The sequence below is a fragment of the Scleropages formosus genome, chromosome 16, assembly GCF_900964775.1.
Source record: "Scleropages formosus chromosome 16, fSclFor1.1, whole genome shotgun sequence".
Classification (NCBI taxonomy): domain Eukaryota; kingdom Metazoa; phylum Chordata; class Actinopteri; order Osteoglossiformes; family Osteoglossidae; genus Scleropages; species Scleropages formosus.
This window is the reverse complement of record NC_041821.1, coordinates 6,819,551-6,846,066: the sequence shown is the minus strand read 5'-3', so window position 1 is coordinate 6,846,066 and position 26,516 is coordinate 6,819,551. Positions and strand designations below refer to the sequence as shown.

Here is a 26,516-nt window from a genome sequence, read left to right as displayed (position 1 = left end):
GACTGGGGGGGGGGGGGGTATTTTTAGTGGCCTGCCGTGACAGCCGAGCACCTGGAAGAAAGTGTCACCTCGGTGAAAAGCCGGGGTCCGGCGCGCGTGGCTGGGGCCCCGGAGCCGACGACAAGCGCGGGCGGCCGGACTTGTCGATACGCAGCGGTCGCTGGCACGGAAAGAGAGTGGAAGTGACATGCTCAGCGATCCAGAGGCAGACAGGAAGTCACCGGTCCACAGAACACATTAGTGCCGCTCACTTCTTAGTGCTGTTCCCTCCTCTCTGCTGTCCCCCCACCCCCTGCTTGTATTTTGGTATTTCTGTGATATAATGACGGCTTTTGGTCTAAACATTATCGAGTATTGTTCCAAGGATGCATTCGGGTGTAAGAAAAATTATAATTATATTATTACAGATATGACAAAAATTACATGATAGGATATTTGTTTCCTGATGCAGAAAAAAGCATATTCTGTTTGTCTTCAAATCAGTTGTTCTATTTGTGTTGCATTTTGAGTATAATGTGGATAGGAATTTTATGAACTGTCAGACTAAGCATTTTTATTTGTTTTTTTTTTATTTTTAATTTCATGTAGTATGTAGGTGACAGGCATTTAATATCTTGCGTTTTTTGCTGTGCTTTTATGCGCAGCGGCATTGTTTTCCAGTCCAAACTGTGTACGTGCGCACCACAGTGTCTGTGTTGAGCAGAACCTAACAGTCCTGTTTTGCCCCTGATGGCAATCATATGGAAGCAATGGAAAAAACAAAAACAGGAAAAGTCATACAGAAGAGTAAAACTGCTCTTTGTCTTTAATCATACAGTCAATTGGAAAAATTCAAAATAGACTGAACAGAATAGATTTACAGTTCATATCTCTACTTTATATACAGTATGGAGCCTCATTCAGCAGAACTGTGCCCCATACCAGGGTACAACCAGAGTCACAGCCTAACAAATGACTTGATCTCCCGGCATTCTCAGGAGGCTTCCTGCACCGTGAAGCTGGTACTCTGTCTGAGGTGCTCATGAGACCCAGCAGCAGAGACCTCGAGCCAGGAATTCCACCTTCTTCCCTTCATGCATTTATTTAGGAGATGCTTTTCTCCAAAGCAACTTCTAATGAACTCTATGTGGTGCTACCAGCCCACACACCTTATTCACCGCGGTGACTTACACTGCTAGATACATTACTTACACTGGGTCACTCATCCATACATCAGTAGAACACACTCTCTCCCTCTGTGTCACTCACACACTATGAGTGAAGCTGAAAAACATGTCTTCAGACTGTGGGAGGAAACCAGAGCATCCAGAGGAAACTTGCAAGTGCCACAGAGACTGAGTGCGGATCAAACCCACATCCTTTTGCACCACCCAGGCACTGCAAGACAGCAGCGCTACTCACTGTGCCACCATGACACCCTTTACACTCCACATTTTACTTTGGTGCAGGTCTCGCACAGTCAGCTGTGGTCTGCGAGCTCACAACAGCCCACCAGCTGGTGACCAGGGACAGGAAGTCAGCTGACGGCGAGGAGACTGGATTAGTCACCGACTGTTGTCTAATTATGGGCCCATCCCGCTTCTTTTTTCACGCCATTGAGCTGAAAACGCCAGACACTATGTGCTCGGTCTTGCACATGACTCATGCTGATCAATGCACTCTCACAGGCTGCCTCCAAAGGGAAGGTTTTGGTTTGAGCGTTTACGCATCCAATTTAGAGCGACAGAGAGACTGAAGCACATATTAGGGCCACACTCGATTTTTGTGAGCCACACAGTTACATCAAAACCAAATAACTGCAGTTTCTGCTAAGGGCTTTGTCTAAACATTTACATTTATGCTTTAGACCAGTGCTTTTCTCCAGAGTGATGTTCAGCTCGGAGTAAATCCATTCTTTCCGATTCGGAATGGGGCGCAGCAGCTCTGAGGGACAAAGGGAGTTCATTTCACCACGGTGAGGTCAATACTGAGAACCGACAAGCTTTAGATTTTGGAACCCTTGTGAGGGGGATGAGCAGGCAGCCAGAGGTTGACCTGTATGATGACATTAAATACTAAAAATTTTAAGCATTATGTTGTTCAGTAAAACTGATTTGACAAACGCGCAATGAAAAATGCAAAAAGATCTCCACATTGGCGCTGCCGAAAAATATTCAGTTATGTAAAATACCAATCGGTCTTCGGATTTTACTCCATTTGTAGGGGACTACTGGGACAACTGATGTTCCCTTTGAAATTTCACGGTAATATTTTAGAGCTGTTGTTCCCTACCTCTGCATCGCCAGTTCTTGCCTGGAGGAGGTACTTTGCCGCACTTCAAAGCTCAGCTTACCGAGTGAACAGGTAAAGCACATGTAGATCAACAGTTTTTACAGTGTTTCCTTACATTCTCACTGGATTCTTTTATCTACAGTGATTTAGACAGGTAGGAAGTAATGCTACATTCCACACATTTAGATTTGTAGAACTACACTGAAGTTACCCACCATCACTTCATGGCTCCAGGGTACAACAGCAGAGCCCTGCCACAAACTCGAGCAAGAAATCAGCATCTTTTCAACGGTAGTTCTGCCTGCTTTGCCGCTGCGCTACCGAATCACCCACAAGGACGGGTGCGACCCCACAGACACCTGGCGGTTTCTGAGACGGCGGGAGGTGCGGCGCTCCGCACCTGAGGCAGGAGGATGGAGCAGCGTCGGGGAAGGACAAGGCAACGTGCGTCCTTGCGGTTGTCTGATGATTTGGAGGCAAGATGATGGAGGTGGGGCAGTTCGGTAGATGCCGCTCAATCGCCAGCTGAGGGTCACTGCTCCTCCTTTCGGTCCTCCTGTCACCTTCCCTGTCATGCGTGGCATCACCCGGTTCTCCGCACCCTTGCAATTCCATTCGCTGCAGATTCGGGCCAGTGGAGGAAGAATGTGCAGTTTACTGTGGCAATTTATACAACAGATGCCATTTTTCAGTCTGGAAAATAAACCCACAAAGGTATTGTGTGCATTGTTTTGACATCATGCTATACCCATGTATACCTAAAAATTTCATCAGGTATACATGTGTGCGGTGTGATGTCAAAACAACGCATACGGTGAATCAACATGCCTTTAAACATTGTTATGATGTTCTTAGATTTACATGTATTTATTTAGCAGATACTTTTCTCCAAAGCAACTGCCAGTGAACTCTGTGTAGTGTTATCAACATACACACACCTTATTCACCACGGTGACTTACACTGCTAGATGTACTACTTACACTGGCTCACTCATCCATACATCAGTGGAACACACACACACTCTCTCTCTGTCTGTTTGTTACTCACACACTGTGGGTGAACCTGACCAGCATGTATTTGGACTGTGGGAGGAAACCAGAGCACCTGGAGGAAACCCATGCAGAGATGGGGAGAACATGCAAATTCTACACAGACTGAGCAGGGATTTAACCAACATCCTCTCACATCACCCAGGGGCTGTGAGACAGCAGCGCTACTCACTGTACCACCATGTCACCCTGTTCAGGTTTATATGCTGTACATAAGTGAACTGCTGGAGCTGAGAATGTCCACCTGTAGATGGTGTATAAAATGCAGTTCCCTTCTGCTCAGTTATTCCGTCAATCAGCAAATCACACAGAAATCAGAGAACTTCTATTTATTTCCTACCAGTCACACGCCACTTGGAAAGACCATAAATAATTCAGTTTCAGCTGTAATTTCATTTAAGTCCATTTCCATTATTTGTGAAAAACTGATTACGGGAGCAGTGTTGAAGCCAAATCAAGCGTCTGCCATGAAATGACATCTGCAAAGGTGCCAAAGCAAATATTTACCCAATTATCTCTTTTAATATTGTTTTATATCGGCCCTTTTCCGAGGGTCCGGTGGATGCCATTAAATTTCACCCCATAGATATACAGTTATGACATGTAATAACTACTTGAATATAAAAGTGATTAATAATTTAGAAGGCGCTAACAAATTAGGGCCATCATTAAAAAAACTGGGCTTCAAACCATTTTGCATAAAACTCAGTCCAAGGTAATGCTCAGCTCTCACGATAAAGAATGGCTGCATTAAATCTGCAAAGTGAACTTATTGCTCCTATTCGTTTCGGGATTCCCTGGAGCATTTAAAGACAGGAGGAATGAAATGATAACGCCATTCCCCGCCACAATGGCTCTCCTATTACCATTTCGACATCAAACCCTTTCTTACTTAAATGGAGGTCTCGCACCCTCTTTTGTCGGAGCTCCTGCGAAGTTCGCCGCAGCACGACTCAGACACGGGAGTCACCCGATGTTTACATCAGTTACCTACTGCGTCACCACATCCTAAACCCGGTGACCTAACATTGCGTAACAGTCCCGGCAACATAATATATATTTACTCCAATGAATGGCATTGAAATTAACTGGCTTATTATTATTATTATTATTATTATTATTATTATTATTCCAGTAAATGGTTAAAACTGTTCTTTGTCTTTAATTTTCCATGTAATTATAAAGAATTTTTTTATTTTTTCTCACCGCTAACGACAAAATTTTCTTTTTTATATCCCTCCGTTATCATGAAAAAACTTAATGAAATTGAATTAAAATAAAGGCACTGAGCAGGACCAAAACTAATGAAGTGAAATCATTTTGAGAGGGCTGAAATATTTAAATTTCCATTCTGTAAGCATGGCTTTGGTTGCTGTGTGTTAAAGAGATGAATCTGTAGCATGAACACTCGTGCCAAAATATAAATCTTGGAGTTTGTTATATGACTGGTGGGAAATTGTCTTCTTGTCTTTTTTGTCTTTTATACTTTACTTGAATGTATATTAAGACAACCCGGAAGGTTTACAGCAGCACAGATTGTACAGTTTCTATAGAAGTGACGTGAGCAAGTTTTCATCACTTTTTGCCTTTTTTAGCTACTGGTCTCATGAAGAAATTGCCATTTTTAAGAGCAAGAATGCAGAAAAAAAGTTTTGCGGGCAGTGCTGGACTGAACTGGACTGTAATTTAACAAATACCTTGGCCAGGTAAGGTGTGTATGGCGGTCAGTCACATGAATCACACTGTTTACATTCACATTTATATATTTATCTGACGCTTTTGTCCAAAGCAACTTCCAATGAACTCTATATAGTGTTATGAGCCCACACACCTTATTCACCGCGGTGACTTACACTGCTAGATACACTACTTACACTGGGTCACTCATCCATACAGCGGCGGAACACACTCTCTCTGTCGCTCACACACTATGCGTGTATCTGAACAGTATGTCTTGGATTGTGGGAGGAAACCAGAGCACCCATAGGAAACCCACACAGACACGAGGAGAACATGCGAACTCCACATTGTTACTAGTTATGTTGCTCTGTTTTTTCTTTTCGGGCCTCTGAACCTCATCTGAACTAGAGAAATCTCTACATCCAACTTTAAAGCTGCATTAACAGTTAATTCTGCTCCCCACGAAAAGGAGTTTTTATTCGTAAGGAGGCGCCGCCGTCCCGTGAACACCGCGGTACCGGTGCCTCGTTCACCGGGCCCTGCTGTAACCACGCAGGCGGCGGCAAGAGCATCGGCAGGCATCCCTAACCTCGCACGTGTCCTTAACCGTGTCGCGGGGCGCAGAAGCGGCAGAGAGAGTGATTTAACGTTCAATATGTGGCAAATTTGGGGCGCTTTCGGCAAACGCGGAGCACGGGGAGAGATGAGAGGAGCGAGGACCAGCCCTGCAGGGCACCTCCTCTCCCTGTCAGACCAGGGTCTCCGGCAATGAAAGGAATGTGTCTTGTAAACTTGTTGGGGGGAAGATCTTTGGAAACGGATCTCTGCAGATTTTATGTCAGCTTTCAGAGACAACAAAGGGACTTGCGGAGCTAGCCCGGGGACATCACTATCTTGTTTGAACAGAATATGCACAGTGCGTACAAGTACCCGGCATCATCAGCGTGTCTCCGAGCGTCGCTATCTAGGGAAAAAAAAAGGGATGAAGACCAAGCGTGTGTGTCGTATTATTGCTTCATTACACGGTGCTCCGGCAAAGATGCAAAGTCAGGCAGTCATATGTAGCACAAAGGGAGGTGTGACTCTTAGTCATGCAGAAGTAGACGAAGTGACACACCAGCACTGTCACCGATAGCGCGACGATATCGCTTCCGTTTGGTTTTTTGAAAAGGTGCCTTTCCGCAAATCTCCTCTCTCAAGCCTCTTCAAAATGAATTTTTCCATATATTCTGAATGGATACATGCATATTTCAATGAGCATTTTCCTTTTCGTCGCTGCCGTCTTTATTGGCCGCCACGATATTGCTTCACGGTTAAATTTTATACCTTTAACGATCATGCTTCGCATAGATGCACTTGGAGGTTAACCGAGGCAAGTAATGACCTAAAATGTCTTTTTGTTCCGCCTTAATCCTGAATATAGTGGCGGTGCCTTTATTAGAAATGTGAGCCAATATCCTCCTGATTATTCCTGCACTGTGACAAACTTGAGGTCCGCCGTGAATATTGCGCAGATGATAAAAAATTCTCCTCATATCTGTCAGTGTCAGTCGCTCAAAGTCATGAACAAGACACCGTGCCTGAAAATTGGTGTAGGATTTAGGGCGTCGGGGGGTGCAGTGGGTCGTGCCGCAGCGCCGCAGCACTTGGACTCTTGGGGGCTTTGGATCTGAACCCGGTTCAGTCTGCGTAGCGTTAGCATGCTATTTGTGGATTTTGTCAGGATGCTCTGGTTTCCTCTCACAGCCCAAATACCCATGCTCCAGGTTAATCGGTACCTCTAAATTACCCGTATGTGTGTGGCCGCCCTTGAATGGACTGGCTTTCCATCGAGGGTGTACCCCACTCCTGACCTAGTGCTCAGTGATGCTGGGATGGGCTCTGGACTGCTGTGACCCTGCCAAGGACAAGCAGTTAAGCAAAGTGGCGAGTCCCTTCTGCGTTAAAAGTTTTCATCTTTTTTTCGGAATCCTATTTCACACGGATTTCTGGTTCCCCACCAAAAACTGCATTTTAAGGATTTTTACAGTTCTGGGCATCAGCCAAGATGATCAGACTAGGGTTTTGTTCTAAACAGTGGTACAATAAGAGGCAGTAACAAGATGAAACCACACAAGGTCATTACCGTTAGTGTGGAAATTCATTGCTGTGGGCCAAACAAGACAGAACTTTTTGTTTGAGCAGACTGCCCATCAAGGCGCCATAATTACCCTCAGAATTCGTACAGCGTTCAGAAATTCCTGAAGGCAATCTGCGCCACTCAAATTAGCAACTCCGATAAATCACCATTAATTAGCTAATAAAAGCCAGCAGGTGGTTGGCGGCCCAGAGACGTTTCCCTGGTTGTTTAAATTATGTATACTACACACCGCTGCCGCGTGCACTAAATGAGCGGGGAGCAGAATGCGCAGACGCGTGGGGGGATAATACCCTCGATTGGATCTCCTGCATCGCCCAGAATCCCACCCAGAGGAGTACAAGGAGCTGTGACCCCTGCTCAAAGAACGCCGCGCTTCTTTAAACACACATTATGCATGCGGCACGCAAGGCCTGTGCAGCACCACGCCTCTTCCACAGGCCTACCGGGAGGTTTATTCCCCTAAAAACAGCCAGTGATTCAGCTTCATGGAGGAACACAGAGTTTGTATGTGTGTCTATGTCTATGTATGTGTATGTACGTGCCTGTGTTTGTGCATACTCTATATACCTATATGTTTAACGAACTGGGTGAAGGTAGGGCACGGTGGCACAGCAGGTTTGGCTTGTGTCCGCTCCCCGGTGGGTCTGAGGTTCGAGTCTTGCTTGGGGTGCCATGTGACGGGCTGGCGTCCTGTCCCGGATGTGTCCCCTACCCCTACGGCCTTGTGCCCTGTGTTGCGGGGTTAGGCTCCGCCTTGCTGTGACCCTGCTCAGGACAAGTGGTTGCGGTCAGTGTGTGCGAAGGTAGGGCTGTTTGTTTACGTTTTATTAAAAACAGTGGTTCCAGAAGTGGGATAAGAACCCCTCACAGAATTCACCACATGAAGGAGATGAACTTTCCCAGGTAAAGATTGTGTAAAGCACTGTAGTCTCCATATGGGGTTTTTCTGCACTGGGCTATCCACTTGACCCCAGAGACACCTGGCGATCTCTTGGGTTATGGGAGTAAACGGGCAGAGAAATAAATTGAGAAAAAATGTAAATCCTCCCAGCTAACATTGGGTAAGTTCTGCTGTAGGGCCTGTGTGCAGGACTCGGTGATCCACCTGGACGGTCTCATGATGAGCAGTCACTCGACATCTCAAGTAAAGGCCCGTGCTTTGTGACCTTACAGACTCCTCTTCTTCGCCTTGAAAAAAAGATTCTGGAACGTTCTCGGGACTGCGCAAGTGCTGTACGCAGCTGTTTACGAAAACATAATGCGTCAATGGAATATCAATCAGCTGCAGCTCAGCGGGGGGCCTTTGCCTTCCGTCCCGTACACATTAAAGTCGTCTCGGTGTTTTAGCGTTAACGCCATTAGGACTGGAATGTGAGAATTTTGTTGGCCCTGTGCCACACAGATCGCACACTTACCGTGGTGGCTCACCATTCTTCAGCACTGCTGAGGTGTAACGGGTCTGGTGGGGTCGCCGGGGACACGCAGGGAACCTCGATGTCACACACCCACCCCAGCGATGCACACTGCTGCATGTACCCAGCGTGTACCCCCTCCGCCCTACGTTTCGAGGCCAGCCCTCCCTCTCGTCCCTCTGCTGCATCCACACTCATCTTCCAGGACGAAACATTAGCAGTCTTCACGGTTACAACAACATTTTACCGCGTTCCTGTTTTTTTGGCCTGGGACGGAAATCGTTGTTTCAAGAGGCTTCTGAGGGACGACACCTTGACCGCAAAGATACCGAACCGAAGGCAGCGGGAGGAATAAAATCTTGAAAATTTTGAGATATTTTCCCATAATGTTGCGGCAATTATATAGTAAAATTTACACCGCGATTAGTTAACAGGCCGCAAGCGAAAGTGCGTGTTTGAAGTCACACTATGGCCCTTTAATTTGGTCAAATGGGTTATTTACTGCCAGCATCTCAAAGCCAACAGAAACTAGTTTGTTTGGTTGCGCTCCTCAAAATGAGTTCTGTTCTCCGGGTTCGATGTCCTCAGGCAGTTATTTGGCAATGTTTAAAAGAAATGGCAAAATACATCTAAACAAGTGGGACATGTGAACAGATGGGGACCCGTCGCTCTGTTGTTTACTGAGGTCTGCGTGCGCAAAGCGAGCGGGCCGGCTGAGAGCAAGCCTGCCGCGCTCACGCGCTCGCCCGGCGCGAGAAACACGGCGTCACGCGCGTGCTTCTTCGTCACCGGTCGGCCAGAACGAGCAGCGATGAAGAAGACTACGTTGCCGGGAACTTTCACGCCGTTGAAAATTCTTCCGGTGCGTTATTTCGCATCGTTCTGGCTGAGCGAGATCATCGCGACACACTCCGACGCTGCAGTGCTCAGACACGCCGCACTCTCACGCATGCGTAAGGACACAGTGGCCCACGCACGCACACAATTACATTGCCAGCCACATAGACAACGTCACACATTCTATCGCACACAAATTGGGAGACACACACACACACACACAGATGTGCTAGGGGTGTGTTATGTAACAGCTGCTGTGGCAACAGCGCAGACTCTCACATCAGTGGTCACACAGGGGCCAGTGACAGGATCCCTGACGCGAGATGAATGGGTCTATTCCCCTTCCTGTCCCTCCCGCTGCTGCACCCATCATCCCCTCAGTCCCCCCCCCCCCAAGCACCTGAGGTCTTTCTTGCCTGCTTTTCCACTTGGCCACAGTATGCACAGCACATGTACCCCTCAACCCCTCAACAAGCAGTGTGCCAGGGACCAGCACACAGGCCTTCAGGGGGATCCGTGCCTGTGGGGCTTCCAGTCCTGGACCCCACATCCATCTGTTACCTCACAGCTTTCGCTGCGGCCCCATCTAATTGGCTCCGTGGTCATGACTACATTATCGTTTTGCAGACCTGCATGTCACATTTAGAACTTCTAACCAAAATTATCAGGCTGATATTTTCAAGGATTTCTCAACTGTTTCGACTACCCCCCCCCCCTCCCCCAGAACCCTAGTACATCCGCTCTGCTGTTTGCTCAACCAAATCCATGCAAACGGCCGGGCTGAAGAGAAGGTTCAAATGTATCGCGAGGCAGTTTGAGTTGCACCTGCAACAAGACGGCGGCCAACGCGCACAACGCTCCGCCTGTTGCTTCCCACCCGCAGCTGGTGCGCCATACGGATTGCTAGACCTGGAGTCTCCCTTGTTGTATGGGTGTCCTGCTTATTTTAGGCTCTGATCCAAATATTTCAAGAAGCAACCTGTGGAAAAAAAAAAAAAACGCTCTGTTCTGCTTGTCAAAATGGCCCGTAATTGGATCTGGCTCATCTCCAGGTAATACAAATAATTAAAGAGAAAACAGACAAAAGCAGAATAAAGTCCCACGGTGTCTATTACAAGCAGGACCTGGACGGACCCATTTCGGATTCGCTGCAGGAATTGCGCTGGTCACACATCTTGGACAACTGGTGGTGTGTATGTCGTCCACTGAGGAGCGTTCTGTCTGGTGTACCACGCAAAGTGTGAAATTTAAAGTGTGAACCCTGCATTTAAATATGTCAAATTTGGTTTTGTACATATACAGAAATTTACATATTAAAGGTCATTTGGGGGTGGAACAGTAGGTGGTCTTGGTGCCCCTCAGCGACCGGAGTTGTGGGTTTGGATGCTGGTTCAAACTGAGCTCAGTATGTGCAGCCTCTGCGTGTTCTCCTCATGTTCACATATCCTTTGATCGCTCTGGTTTCTTCCCAGAGTCCGAAGACACGTGTATCATGACTGGTGACTCAAAATTGCCCTTAACGAGGGCAGCTGGTAGCAAAGGGGTTAGAGCTGCCGCCTTTGCACCCAGGAGTTGCAGGTTTAAATCCCACCTCCAGCTGTAGTCCCCTTGAGCAAGGTACTTACCATAAATTTCTCCGGTAAAAACTATACGCAGGTTTGGAGAAAATGTCATCTAAATGTATGTAATGAGTGTTTGTCTGACAGCTCAGCAATAGAGTGGTGACCAGCTGTCACCCCAGGTTAGGAGAAGCAAATTGTCTGAACCGCTCGTCCCATATGGGGACACAGGGAGCCAGAGCCTAACCCGGTAACACAGGGCGCAAGGCTGGAGGGGGAGGGGGCACAACCAGGATGGGACGCCAGTCCGTCGCAAGGCAGCCCAAGTGGGACTCGAGCCCCAGACCCACCGGAGAGCAGGACCCGGTCCAACTCACTGCGCCACCGTGCCACCGCACCCCCCTGAAGCAAATTGTGAAACTGCTAATTTTTTATTTTTACATCTAACTATAATCCAATCCTTAGAGACAGCACTTTTTGGGAAAACTGATATTACAATATGGACCATCTAAACTTACTTTTTCAGGGAGTCTAGTCAGAGGATCAACTACACAAATATTACGCATTTACATTTATTTATTTATCAGACGCTTTTGTCCAAAGCAACTTCCAATGAACTCTATGTAGTGTTATGAGCCCACACACCTTATTCACCGCGGTGACTTACACTGCTAGATACATTACTTACACTGGGTCACTCAGCCATACATCAACACATGAAACCCGTTTGGTGTGTGTTTGATAATCCGTCACTTTCTTTTTTATTGATGAGACATCTTGAGCTGTCATTAAAAGGGAAGAAAGAAGGCATCAGGTAGCATATTGGTTGGAGTGAGTGAGTCCCTTTGGATCCAGAGGTTGTAAGTTTGAATCCTACCTCCTGCTGCAGTGCCCTTGAGCCAGGTATTTACCATGAATTGCTCCCATAAAAGTTGCCTGGCCATAAAAAATGGTAAATCGCTGTAGGTTTACATTGCACAGGTACAACGATACATCCAGCACAGATATGTGCCTCATTGTGAACAGCCAGGAACGCCCCTCCACCTGTCTCCACACTCCTTTGGTTGCACCTTGTCCACCTTCACATCTTCATGTATGACATTCTCTGCGCTGCCCGGCGGGAGGGACCTTTTACAACCCGGTAGCCGTGCGTCCGCCAGCGCAGTCTGCATCTCTAATGCAATAACAGCCTGCAGCAGCCGACTGAATTACAGGCGAGCGCAATCAACCCTTCGCAAAGACACTTCAGTAGTAATTTCTTCAGCCTTCAACAGCAACATGTAATTCAATGAGCAGAAGAGCACATCACTGTGCATTTTGCTGATCTGGTTGTTTTCTCGCTCTGTGTTTTGCACGCAGTGCTTTTGTTCGAGCGGCATGGCAATGAAACAGTTAATATCTTCACTGTAGCTCTTAAAATGAGCAGCAGGTCCATATTTTCATCTCATTGCGAAGAAATATATATATAGTATATTCAATCTAGTCTGTGCAAAAAAAAAAAAATTGGGATATGAATGAGTAACGGATGGAAAGCAGATTTCCACCACGTGACGGAGCATTTCCTCGTGTTTCAAAAAACCGCGTGAAGTCCTGCCCTCGAGAAGCTGCAAGTTTAAACTCATTATCAGACCAGGGACAGAATTATTTTTTTGATGGTGATCACACAGCCTTTCTGTACATTCTTGTGCTGAGATGCAACACAAACCCAGAGGTGTCACTGACTTTAACTTTCCAGAGCCCCTTCCATCAGGTGCTGTGATTGAACCTGAGACCATGTGAGGCAAACGCACCCTGGACTCAGTCAGTCTTGAGCGGCTCCACCCACTCCTCACCTCACCTTCACAGCACTCCGGTGGGTCTCAGAAGAGAAGTAATCCAAGAGTGAGGTATTAAGTGACATGAAGAGACATAATTTTAATATTTGTCTGGATTTTTAAAGCTTTGGTCTTCTACATCATGGTGGTAAACATGTTATATGGAATGTGGTAAAATTAAAAAAAAAAACGCACTGGAAAATTAACATTGTGAAGAACAAGTTCCAGTCAAGGAAAACTGCTATTTTTAAAATTCCAAAACATTATATCCTGTTGCAGGGGGTGCGGTGGCGCAGTGGGTTGGACCACGGTCCTGCTTTCCGGTGGGTCTGGGGTTCGAGTCCCGCTTGGGGTGCCTTGCGGCGGACTGGCGTCCCGTCCTGGGTGTGTTCCCTCCCCCTCTGGCCTTACGCCTTGTGTTACCGGGTAGGCTCCGGTTCCCCGTGACCCCGTATGGGACAAGCGGTTCTGAAAATGTGTGTGTGTGTATATCCTGTTGCAGGTTATATCCTTAGGCTGCAATTAACAGAACTCTATTAAAAAGCTATAACAACAACAATAATAATAATAATCATCATCATCATGCCTTATAGCACTCTCTGACTTTAAGCCCAAATTTCAATACATTCAACACAGTGGTATTTTTGGGGTAAATAAGCAACAGCTGTGTAATAAATAAACAGCAGAAATAGGCAATAAAATAAAACTTTCTTACTCCGAAGTCCTTTCATCAGCAGTAACTGTGACTTTCGTACGAAGCAGGAGGGATATGAAAGAGGAAAGTGAACGACAGCAGCAAAGCTCCAGCAAGTGCCTCATTAGGCGGAGAAGATCAGGGGGATTCAGACGCGTAAACTTCTCTAATGCTGCCGCTGATTGTTTATTCTTTACCTTCCTTTTGGCTTCTGCTCACCGCTCTTGTCACGGTGTGATGCTGACTTAGACAAAGGACGGAATAATAAACACACACTGTGATCAATTAATCGAGAGCTCCCTTTTCGGCTGGCCGAGGCCGCGTGCTCATTTTGGTGTAGAAAGGAGACTCTCTTTGTTACGACTCAGTGTTTGACCTCACGGTTATGTAAGCTGTAAGGCGCAAAGCGTATCTCTTAACGTGGAATGAGTGCCGTTCCACATTCCCGTGCGTCACAAAGAGAGGAGCACTTGTCACCGGTGCGGTTTCCGGTATTCATGTCACCGCCGCACAGTTTATCCACCGGAGCGAGGGCTCGGGGCATCAGCAGAAATTAGGCGAGGATCTGGAAGGTTCATGATTTTGCACCCGCGAGTTTTGATAGGCGTGTTTGTGGCTTTGTCAGTGTCAGTGTGAATCATGGTAATTTCCGTCTCCGAAATCCGAGAGCCGTAACCGAAAGGGCATGCCAATGAGATCCTTCTGCATCTGCACGTTGTCCTTCCTCATGCCGCGCACTTACAATAATCTCCCCTCGTGATATATTAATACCGCGCGATCTAATTCTGTGCAGCATTTCTCATTTTCACTTGGCCTACCTCCATCACCATAAATATACCGCGAGAGACAGTGGAGCTGAAGGCATCCATTTACCTCAATGTCGATTTGAATAGCCGACGCACAAGCTAGGGACACAGTGCGTGATGTCTCTGTGGAGCCCTCATCTTTCATTCCTGCGGAGTACATTTTCATTGCGGCCGACCAGACATTAAAGTGACAGAACAAAGGCGAAAGTGGTCGTCTGCGATGTTTCTCAGCCTGGAAAAATGCAAATGGGGCGAATGGGTTTCTTTCGGGGTGGGACGGCCGCTTGTGAGATCCGCGCTGACGACTTGATGGGTTCTGAAAAGGGAGCCGTGCGAGTCGGCGTGCAAGGAGCGTGGGCTTTGACCGGCGTCTCCAAAAGGGTCGTGATGGAGACTCGGGCCAAACGCAGAACCACATATCACCGAGAACTTGTTCGTTGCCCTGTGCCACTTTTCAGATGGCCCACAGCCAGAAATTAGGCCTTCAGATTACCAAATGCCTATGATTTCCTTTAATTTGAACCTAAAGGTAAGACTTAAGGAAGAAATTCACATGTTTTGCTATATCAAAAGCTGCTGGTTGTCTTACCTGCAAGCAGAAAGCAGAGGCTTCGGCAAAAGAGCTGAGAGAAATGGAATATTCTTTGCGTTTTTCATCGTTTCTTTTGTGCTTTAATTATATCCTACGTAAATTCCTGGAATATTTAGTTTTTATGTGAAAAGACGTAAGGACGGAGAAATGGAACTGTGCAGCGAATAGCTGAAATGGAAAATGCACACTGTAACCGCACACATTTTACCGAAAGATATTTCACAACTTATGTTCCGAATGTAATGAAGCGGCTCGTTTTTATTGCAAAGGGCCTACATTTCTGTACAGCCAAATTGTAAGATGCAATTAAATGCATGTGGCTTCAACGGGCAGGGAAGGGAGCTGCGTACACGTTTCATTTTCTCGACTTCATCTACATTTCCGTACGTACGTCGGCTCGCCGGTCAAAGTACCTGGTCCGCAATTATGTTAAAGCGTCTCCGTTGTTCAAAGTTCACGGAGCTTCACGTGATTCTATGGGTCATTCAAATAAGAGGACGAGGTTTGAATAAAAATCCTGGAACTCAAAGTAATTTTACTTCAGATCAAATCGGGCTGAGTATATTTTACCACAATGAACATCCCGCACAGCACCTGGGCAGCCACATGCAGCCCTAGAGGAGCCACATCCCAGTACTTTTCAAACATAATTGCTTTCTTCTTGCAGTAGTACGCTACCATGCATCATTTTCATAAATAACATAATTGCACGTTTTTTTTTGTCGGAAACTGAGTGGCATTGGATATTACACTGCATCCTGTGGTGTGTGACTGTCTGTGTGTGTGTGTGTGTGTGTGTGTGTGTGTGTGTGTGTGTGTGTGTGAGTGTGTGCCCCAGGCCTGCGACATTTGCTACCAACTGTGCTGTTTGATGAGAGCCAGTCGGACCCTCCCCTCATCCTTCAGCACCGTCTCATTCTCTGTATTTACATCTGTCTTTACCACTCTAATTACTCTCTTTATTACTTTAGCCTGGAGGAATCGGAGGAAACGGAGGACACAGGGTTTTAACCAATAATAAAATGATAACCCCCCCACCCCCCACCCACATCACCCCAGACCAACCCCCACAAGGCCTCCTAATTATGGGCTACAGATGATGTCCGCTATCTGCTGACCTCCCCGTGATGGAACGGCCGGGAACGCGCTGCGCGTCCACACGCACTAGTTTTCTCTATCTATCTATCTATCTAAAACACTTTGTTTGGGGACATAGATATATAAAGTGTCAGGAAAATTAATTCAGTTGTTACTTTGCTAAAGAGCGCTTTTGAAGTTTTTTTTTTTTTTTAATTTTTTAATTGTTAATTATCATGAACACCATCGTGCCATGTGAGCCGTAGTCCATATCTGTCTTCCGTTTATTTACGAAAAAAAAAGTTTGGTGACGCTGTATTTCGACTGCCTCGATTTTTTTTTTTTTCTTTCTTGGATCGGGTGCGAAAATGAGCAGGGAAAGTGTATTTCGGGAAAATCGACCGTGCTTTACACCGAATGGAATATATAGGGATCAGCGAGGAAACTGAAACTGGGTCTACACGTATCATGCGCATTTTCTCCAAATAAAAACACAATCGTACATTTGGAAAAGACAAGAATGTGCTTTTAACGCCTGGTCCCACACCGATTTTGTATGTGTGTGTGTGTATATATATATATATATATAAAATAGCATCAATAACAGGGCAGCCGCTCTTTAATGAGCTCTCAACTTTAAAGACTTGAAGGATATTAACAAGCTGCTTGACAAATGGCGCTTAGAAGCACATTAAAGACGCCACTAATGGAGCGCATAATGACGGCTAATTTTCCATCAGATATAAATTAGAGCCCCCAACAGTTATTTGCCTTAAGGACTTTATGTAAATGATCCTGTTCTGTATAAACTGGAAGTCGGAGAAAGGAGAGGAGAGGAGAGGAGAGGAGAGGAGAGGAGAGGAGAGGAGAGGAGAGGCCAGCCATCCTTGTGGGGGGTGATGGATGGATGGATGGATGGATGGATGGATGTGCAGGGAATGAGAGGGGCGCTCAGTCCACTGAGGGCAGATTTGCGGACACAGGCCATTTGCATCTTCTTACCACCTTCTTATTACCTGCCTACTGCCTTCTTAGCACCTGAGAAGGACGGGGTTCAGTTACAACATAGCGTGTAAATTTGGATGTGCAGGAACGTAACGAGGGGTTCAGCGCACAAAACCCAAAAGGCCGCATCTAAGCGCAAAAAGCCCTGGGCAAAAGTGTTTTTTTTTTGGTCTTTTTATTCACATCTAAAATCTTTATGGATCTTGGACATGGGGAGGTATCCAAGATTTCAACAGTAAAACACACATTTAACAATCAAATCTTGCAAGATTTTTTTTCTAACAAATTACATTGTAAATTAGTGTCCAGCTCAGTATCCATGAGGATACCGAAAATGAATTTTTAATTAAATGAAATATATTAGGAATTTTAAATGAGATAAAATGTATTAGGAATTTATTAGACATGTGTATTCAAAACCACTGTTGACATATAGGAAATTTATTTATAGGCAACCTGGTATCTGTACCTGCTGGAGCCATGAAGACAGGAGAGTAATGTCAAAATAAGGAGTCTTTTCCATTGGAAACCTTCATTAAAATGTGAAATTATCTATTCTAATTTATTTCCTAAGGCCATCCTGTGCAATCCGTTATTGTTGTGTGATGTTTTCAGCCATTGAAATGATTCTCAGTATGACCAGTTTTGCAGGGAACTTTTCAGAGAACATTTCATGGCATAGAAACTTAAAATGAAGAAATAATTTCAAAAGCACTACATATTAAAAAAAAAATCTGTGTAACGCACTGTGCACCAAGGTGAATTCATTGTACTTTAATGACCACATTACTTCTGCAAATATCTGCTGACAAAATATTCATAGAGCTGCAGAAACAGTGTAGAGGCAACATAATTATAGTTGTGAACTAAATCACACAACATAATCAAATGCTGTGATTGAGCATCATCAGCTTCTCCTCACCTGTTGAGGACATTTTAGTTGTTCAGTCGCAGTGATTTCACTTTTCATTTTAGTCCAAGTGCTTTTCTATCACCTCCATATGAACTGGAGATATGATTGTTATATATATGACTATATATGGCTATAAATCACGAGGTCACAAGTCATGTGACCATGGAAGAGCAGAAGTCCCTGCAAATTTTTCTAACATTAACTGTCCTCCTGTTTACCCAGTTTTTACAGTTTGAGGTAAATGACCTGACAATAACCTGTCAATCATCTGTCAATCACGTGTCAATGTGAACATTTTCTGGCCAAACCTGTATTTTGGCATTTTATTATATAGCTCTTTTTGGCACGTGGTTCTTTAAAATCGTTTTATTATCATAAATTAGTCCGCATTTTTCGAAAGCCAATATTTTTAAATAAACGAGATACATGATATGTTACTTTTGTATGTATACAAAATGTGCATAAGAACTCTTAAAACAATCAGCTGCCATCAGACATGACGGTTAATATGTAAATACTTTACGCTCTTTATGCAGCTCGCAGTAATAACCTTAAAGGTTTATTCTTAATTGAAACAAGTCACAGCCACAAATGTTTGACCCTTATGTATAGGCTTTCAAGCCCTAAAACTGAATTTATCCAAAAAAAAATCATAATAACTGTACAAGAACTGTCCAATCTGAACGCCGTGGTGTCAGCCCAGAAAATTTAATGTGCAAATTTACTGCTGTAAATTATTAACCGCATATATTATTAACCGTTTGCTTGTTAAATCTGGGCGTTAAATAAGATGCGCAACTTGCAAATGGACATTAAAAAAATAAATTAAATCAAACATATATTAGAAACATTGCTGCAAGATTTTATCCTGGTGAGTTTGCATCGGGGAAGGTTAAACATTTCACTTTTTTCAGTTGTTTCACATCCGTGAATAAAAGCTCAGATGCTGTTTTTAATTGTCCCTGTTGTCTAGACTGCGGCGGAGTTTGAAAGTCTCAAAGTTGCAGTGACTCACACACTTTGTCTCACTGTTCATAGTCGTTCTGCGCCAATTTATTCAGAGCTTAATGTCACGTCATCCCACAAAACTGTCATGCAGTCGCTGTTTGATTTTTTTTTTTTTTTTTTTTTTTTTTTTTGTTGGCAACTGCGGGTTATAATCAAAACATTTAATACACATTTAAGTCACATCACCCTGTGACACCCTTTTGTCACACAGTCCATCCAAATCAATGAATCCGAACAGGGTGTGTGTGTGTGTGTGTGTGTGTGTGTGTGTGTGTGTGTGTGTGTGTGTGTGTGTGTTTGCCTAGGATGCACTGCAATAAGGACACACTCCCTCCCTGCTCGTGATCATTCATCCCCAACCTGTGCAGGATGTGCTGCAGCTCCAGTTTCCCTGTCCAAACCTCCTCTGGAAAAAAAAAAAAAATGCAATAAATTGTCCCTCATCAGCTGCCACAGGGAAATCAGTGCAGTATTAAATATACCATGTTATAGGCGTTAAAGGTACAAAATGATTCCACGGGGGGGCTCAGGCTCACAATACAACACGTTTAATAGGATTACTAAAATATCTGAGCACAATAAAACTTATTAACTGGAACGTTTACCTCGGCGAGTCCGAATCCTCTGGTTGCCCATGATTTTTAAGAATAATTATGTGTTGAGCTCTCCGGAGCGTGCAGTTGCACATCATTTAGAGTCGTACAGTTTAAATGGGCCGTATTAATAAAATGCATCGCTCGACACAAATTTCCCCCAATATTGTCACATAGGGATGGAAAACGTTTGCAATTCGGTGTCTTTAAAAAAGCGTCTTTCACCAAAGGGCGTGAAATGCCGAAATACAACCACGTGCCAGCGCGCGCGCGTGTGTGTGTGTGTGTGTGTGTGTGTGTGTGTGTGCGTGGTTGTGCGGCCAGTGCCTCGTGTGTCCTAAGTGATGTGAACATACTGGGAGGGCAGGATGTGTGTTATCTTCTCTGTCAGGCCAAATTTGCAAATACCCCCAACAGACACACACACACACACACACACACACACACACACACACACACACACTAAAAGCAGGCGAAACAGGCATATTTTAAAGCATATAAATAACGGAAAAAGAGGACGAACAGCTGAAGTCACATTTACTCACCGGTGCTGTGAACACGTTTGGACTGAAATACTGCCCTTCACAGCTCCGTCGGTTATTTTCTGCAAAACACTTAACATCCTTATGAGGACGGATCGCTATTAATATTGCATTGATTGCTTTAAAAAAAATAATAAACTGAAATCATGAAACTTTGAAAGTTCAAGAACTGCATTAATTTTTACTACACCGTGCATTTAATAATAATAATAATAATAATAATAATAATAATAATAATAATAATAATAATAATAAAGGGCCGCAACCCTTCTGTTCCTCTAATTTAAGAGCAGTCATGCCTTTGAAGGCAGACTCTGGGTGTAAATGTACAGTTAAAATATTCTATTGTGGGGTCCCCAGGCGGAGCTCCGACAGTCCCTGGCTTCATTAAATTTTCATCAGCATCCCAGAGAAAGGGGGGAAAGTGTTAAGGGAATAGAGGGAAATAAAACAGAGGGCCTAATTATAACAAAGGGAAGCAGAGCCCTCCTTTCCTCTACCAAAGACATTGCAACATCATTTCAGCAAAAGAGACCTGTAAATACATAAATACATAAACATTTCCGTGTCTGCAAATACAGGGCATTTTAGTATTAACAGCATTTCAAACGAAATGTTATTTAAAAAAAAAAAAAAAACAAAGGCTTAAATGATTTGAAACCACTACAGATGGTCCCCGCTATACGTTGTTTCGCTATAAGAAGCGTCCTTTCGGTCCGTATTAGGATCGTAGAGCGGGGAATATCGGTAATTAATACCAGTTTAAAATGTCCTTAAACTTGTGACCCCCACTGTAGATGTGTGTGTGTGCTTTTTTTTTAAAAAAAAAAAAAAAAAAAAAGAAAAAAGGATTTATTACAAAAAATCTAAATTGATTTTTCTCCAGCCACATATGAGGATGAAATTTAAAAAAAAAAAAAAAACAGTCTCACCAGGGATCTGGGCTATAATCCTGGGCAGAGAACTGATGTCAAGCAGAGAGACTCAGTGCACAAAGTTAATTTCAATTCCCGGGGAGAATTTCACATTTGAGCTCTCCCTGACCGACAGTAATTAACAGAGATAACTAATGATTACTTACTTACTCCCAGTAATTATCTACTTTTCATAATTCGCTGTGTAATTTAATAATTCGCCCATATTAGCGCATTAAGTGAACGGCTCATTTAGGGGATGTGCAGAAATCACTTCCAGTCACTGAAATGAGGATTTTATTTGATAAAACATCCCACTATCTCTGTAATTATAGTAATTACAAGTGATTTTCACATTGTTTCGCTATCTTTGCCACATATAATTGTATTTTTAAAATGTATGATATGAACATTCAGCACATATGTGCTCCAGCATAGAACTGGATGACTTGACGTTTCACCTTTTATTATTACAATACTTTCTGCTTTTGACAGAAAAGGTACTTGAATTTCCATTAAAATACTGCCATACATGCGCTTATTAGAGAATGTGAACTTTTGTCTCTACCATGGATCTCATGATTGCTGTGAAGCCCTTGTTAGTCGCCCCTGTGTGCCTTACATAAAAATCCTGGAAACGAAACGAAAATTGTTACAACACTCTATCAGAACAACACATATTTCTGTGTAGATCCAATTAACCATGGAGCGTGACGTCATTAAGGAGGTATGGAGACAACATAGGTGAGAGTGAAAGAATTTTTTTTTTTTTCAAAACGTTAAAAAACTTTTACAGTTGAAGACACAAAAAGGGAAAAGCCACGCAGGAGATCTTCACTTATACACTGACTTATTTAGACTGATCTGTTTTGATGTTTTAAAGATAAATCACCGTAAAGTTGCTAACCTAACATTGCAAGTCGCCTTGGACAATAGCGCCATATAAATATGGATTAGACATAAATGTTAATAAGGTCAACATCACTGAGAAGATGATCTAAGCAATTCATATAGGTGTGATCCTTCAGTAATAAATGTTATATACACACAGATATATATATATATATATATACATTATTATTATTTTAATTGCGCTAATTATGTACACACTAATATATCCAATCCTGGACTTTAATATTATAATAAGAAGGAGTGTTTTGTGTGCGCAGGGGTAAGGGAACACCTCACAATCTCAGATGAGACCCTGAGCCCCTTATGAGTTGCTGTCCGAGGTGCTGAACTGATAATGTATCGGTTTTTGGGCTGCGTGTTGGTTTTTAACCCCGACGTGGACGAAAGAAAGATTATTCTGTCAGTGCTGTTAAAGAAATAAAATCGTGGTATTAAAGGAGGCTTTTGGGAGGGACACGTGCGACACACGCGTCTGTCTGCTAGGGCAGTGGAGTCACTGAATGTGTGCTTACTCAAAGTCGGCTACGCTGGCAGACGGTGTGTGTGAGTGCGTGTGTGTGTGTGAGTGCGTGTGTGTGTGTGTGTGTGTGTGTGTGTGTGTGTTTTGGTTCTGACATGTGGCTGTGGCTATGGAGCGCCCCAGGTACCCATGGAGATTGACCTCTAATAGAATATTAACATTTGTTCTCGGGTAGGAAGTCAGAACTTGCCAAGTGGCGCCGACTTGGTCTCACAAAAATACACCGGTTCCAAACCGGGTTATAATAATAATAATAATAATAATAATAAGCATTATTATTATTATTAGAAGAAGAATCAGACTGCTATAAGACACAAGATATAAGATATAGGAGCTGTCTGCAAAATAATAACACACACTAATTTTCATTTGGACAGGTTCATGACTTTTGATTTTTCTGCTTATTAGCCAAAGAAACATAACTTCAGCTGATGCACAGCGTTCCATAAATGATATAAATTATTCACATTTTCAGGCCATCTGCACCCTGATTCACACACATTGTCTTTTGTTGCATATTTCTAATGCAGGACACTTTGCACTGGGAAGTCAGGATATTTGCTGCTATTGGTAATTACACCTGGATAAATAATTCAAGCCAGTGAAAACTTGATTCCAATAAAATGTTAAAATTATTTCTTTAATGAAGCACATATTGCAATTCAATACCCAAATAACTTAAAAATACATAAATGTACTAAATTAATATAATATTTTGACAAATAACTAAAGAGCAACAAACATTACAGAACGAAATTGGTCAAAATGAACGCTGCTAGAAACAGTAATACAGCAAGAATCTGTACGAATATATTTATGTGCATCGACTGGTTTCAATGAATTATTTACATCATACAGGTAAAGCATATTTCCAGGAAAACGCTTTTCTTTTTTCGTTAAGAAAACATGTCTGGACAAAGTGATTCAACAACCAACGACTTGATGAAGATACGCGGATATTTTATACAAATAAATACCAGGAAACATACATAAAAATAATTTAAAAAGAGAAAACTATCTAATATATATGTATATAATCTCCATCGTCCCATTCCATACAGCATGAGAAACGACAAAAAATTGTGACACATTTTTTCCTTGCAGTTTCCCTTTGGAAAACAACATGTTTCGCCTGCTTTCAGAATGCGATCTTCTCAAGCAAAACGGGATGGCAGGGAATCCCAATAAATATGTAATGAAGTAAACATTACCTCACTTAATAAATACTTCATAAGAATGAGAGCCACGCTGCAGTGCACGAGTATTACGACCAGCAAAGGTCATATTTGGCCAAATAAACCCATCATTTTCCAACTTTTGATCCGCTCTTTACACATATCTACATAATGTGATAATATTAATAATAATAATAATAATAATAATAATAATGACGTACAAAAGACCCCCTACACACAAAGTTTATCTTATAGCAAATATATTTCAAATAAAATCGAAGGCAAGCATTTTTGAAAACGTCTCCCAGATTCACCAGCTTCCACCAACCCCCCCCCCCCCCCCCCGCGCGCCCCCACCCCCGGCCTTCTAATTAAATAGATGAAATTAATTACACTGAACACAAAATTAAGTACGTGAGGGCTAAATTAATAATTTACAGTGGGGTGTTTGTCAGTAACCTAATGATAGAGTTCCTGATCCGCCCTGCATCCTATCATCGCTAGTTCAAAAATGTCATATTGCGTCATTATTCCACGAAAAAAATAAAACATAATAATAATAATAATAATAATAATTGCCCAAGAAGTGTTGAAGCTAAAATAACCTAATGATTTCCATTTTAATAATATTGTTATTAATATTTGGATTACCACTGTACCTAATATCTCATCTCATACCCGAAATGATCAAATTCCACAATCAACATTTTTTTCAGTGATTTAAACAAGTTGCATCTCAGAGACAGGATGGTGTGGTGCAGTAAGTGGGGAAAACAGATGTTCTTACTTGTTCAGTCAAATGATCCTCTAAAATGACTCCACGTCCTTTTCAGGGAAAAAAAAAAAAAAAAGGTGAACAGTGCATTCGTTCTTTTTTTCTTTTCGTTTTTTCAGCTGATAATGAATCATTTCTGTTTCAAAGACAGTCATTGATCTGATGATTGAAAAAAGGTGAGATAAGAAATGTCATACAAATCGTCTTTTGACAGTGCATTAGTTTAGTTTTTTTTTTTTAATTTAATTTTATTTTATTTTTTAGCCTTCACTGTTCCTCGCGCTCCAGTTCAGACGCACGCCGAGTATTTCATCCGTTTCTGTTTCTGCCGCTGGTTGCAGAACCACACTCGAACCACGTTCTTTTTCAGGTCCAGTTTCTCCGCGATCGCTGCTATTTTCTCGGAGGACGGGCGCGGCTGGATGGCGAAGTACGCTTCCAGGGACCTCTTCTCCGGGGCCGCGATGGACGTGCGCTTCCTCTTCTTCTCGGCCCCGTTGAAGAGCTCGGGCTTGTTGAGCTTCTCCCTGTGCGACTTCTCCGCCTCCTCGAGCCATGCCTGCAGGATGGGCTTCAGGGCGATCATGTTGTTGTGGGACAGCGTGAGGGACTCGAACCTACAGATGGTGCTTTGGCTGAGGGAGCCCACGCCTGGGATCTTGAGGTTGGCGAGCGCAGACCCCACGTCCGCCTGGGTCACGCCGAGTTTGATACGTCTCTGTTTGAATCTCTCCGCGAAGGCTTCCAAATCCCTGGGATCGGCGTCCACGTCGCTCATGCAGCCCATGTGGGACGGTAGCCCGTGGGCGTGGGCCATGTTGATGGCCGCCTGGTGCATGTGGTTCATTCCCGCCATGTGCGCCGGATGGGCAGGGGTAGAAACCACAGACCCGTCCGGTCCTGCCATTGCCCCCAGCGCCAGTCCAGGAGTGATGTGGTCCAGGAGGTCCCCTTCCAGAGCCTGGTGCGGCTGGTGGTGGTGGTGGTGATGGTGGTGGTGGTGGTGGTGGCCGGCCAGGGCTGAAGGGTGAGAGATGGGCACGGAGGAGGAGGAGGACGACGACGAGGTGCAGGGCAGAGTGTTCATAGTGTGGTAGGTCGCGTCCGGCTTGAAGGGGCTGTGATGAGGAGGGTGATGATGGTGGCTCTTGGTCTGAGACACTATATCCACCGCCGCGAGAGCCTCGGCGCGCGCCAGCAAGCTCTCATCCAGACCCCCGAATATATTGCTCTGCAATTGCAAATAGAGTGCACACATTACTGTCAGCAGGGAATTCTCTCTCCGCTCTTCGGATTAAAACATTTCCAGAATGTAGAGGGAAAAAAAAAAGAAGAAGAAGAAGAAGAAGAAGAAGACGAAGAAGAAGAAAAAAAAATCCTAAAAAAGAACACACAAAACAAGACACATGCAACATTCCCAGGTCATAAAAATTAATACGAAAGGCAAAGCCGACTGAATACATAAGTTGGGAGGAAAAAATGGAGGTGTTGGGTGATTTGCTGTGCAGACATGAAAAAAACATCAAGCAAAAAAAGTGGGCTGTCAAAATGTGCCTTTAAGCGGTGATTATGCAGAGTACGTACCGGTGGGGTTGGGAGACAGGCTCGGCGCATCGCCTCGGAGCCGCTGGAGGAGCTGATGGAGGAGCTGATGGAGGAGCTGATGGAGCTGCTGAGTCTCGAGGAAGAGGAGGAGCAGGAGGAGGACGGCGGCGCGCTCGAAGTCAGAGTGGAGGATGAAGAGGAGGAGTGCAGGCTCGAGTACTTGGGTTCGGGCAGGGGGGTGCTGTGCGGCATGCTGAACGCCTGCTTGCTGTTCAGAGACATCATCATCATGTTTGCGGGCGGCCCGGCCGAGGCCACTTCCTTTTAATAAGTTAAGGCTCCGCCTCTTGGGCTGAAGCTGAAGCTGAAGCTGAGGCTGAGGCTGAGGCTGAAGCCCCGGCTTCGACCGCCGAATCCGCCACCGCCTGAGAGTCGCGAGAGCTGCGCTCCGCGCGCGCCTACCTCTCTTTTCGCGCCGCTCTATTCGCCAACAACAGGTCTCGGGGAGCCTCCAGCGCGAGCCCGGCGTTCGGCGCGCGTGTGCGTATTTTCCCTCTCTTTTTCTTTTTCGTGTGAGCGCGCGCGCGAGGTCGACGTCGCGAGCGGCACGCGCGGCGACGCGGTCGAACGGCGGCTCTCCGGCCGCTTGCGGTTGCAGCGCGCGACGCTTCCAAAATAAATG

At 44.4% G+C, this 26,516-nt stretch overlaps 1 protein-coding gene across 1 annotated transcript; it reads right to left on the bottom strand.

The window, feature by feature from the left end:
* Nucleotides 1-24,578: 24,578 nt before the first annotated feature.
* pou4f2 (POU class 4 homeobox 2) lies at nucleotides 24,579-26,151 on the bottom strand. The gene is made up of 2 exons (XM_029259137.1): nucleotides 25,874-26,151; nucleotides 24,579-25,520 (listed from the first exon to the last, which is right to left on the bottom strand). Exons 1-2 carry the CDS (start codon nucleotides 26,123-26,125, stop codon nucleotides 24,579-24,581), a joined length of 1,194 nt encoding a protein of 397 aa, XP_029114970.1. The 5' UTR covers nucleotides 26,126-26,151.
* Nucleotides 26,152-26,516: the final 365 nt, after the last annotated feature.

What these genes read in the sequence shown, in the direction of transcription:
- pou4f2 (XM_029259137.1), bottom strand. Translation starts at nt 26,125, where the DNA reads ATGATGATGATGTCTCTGAACAGCAAGCAGGCGTTCAGCATGCCGCAC. An exon ending in CCTGTCTCCCAACCCCACCG is followed by an intron (nt 25,521 to 25,873) that starts GTACGTACTCTG and finishes TTGCAATTGCAG; the next exon opens with AGCAATATATTCGGGGGTCT.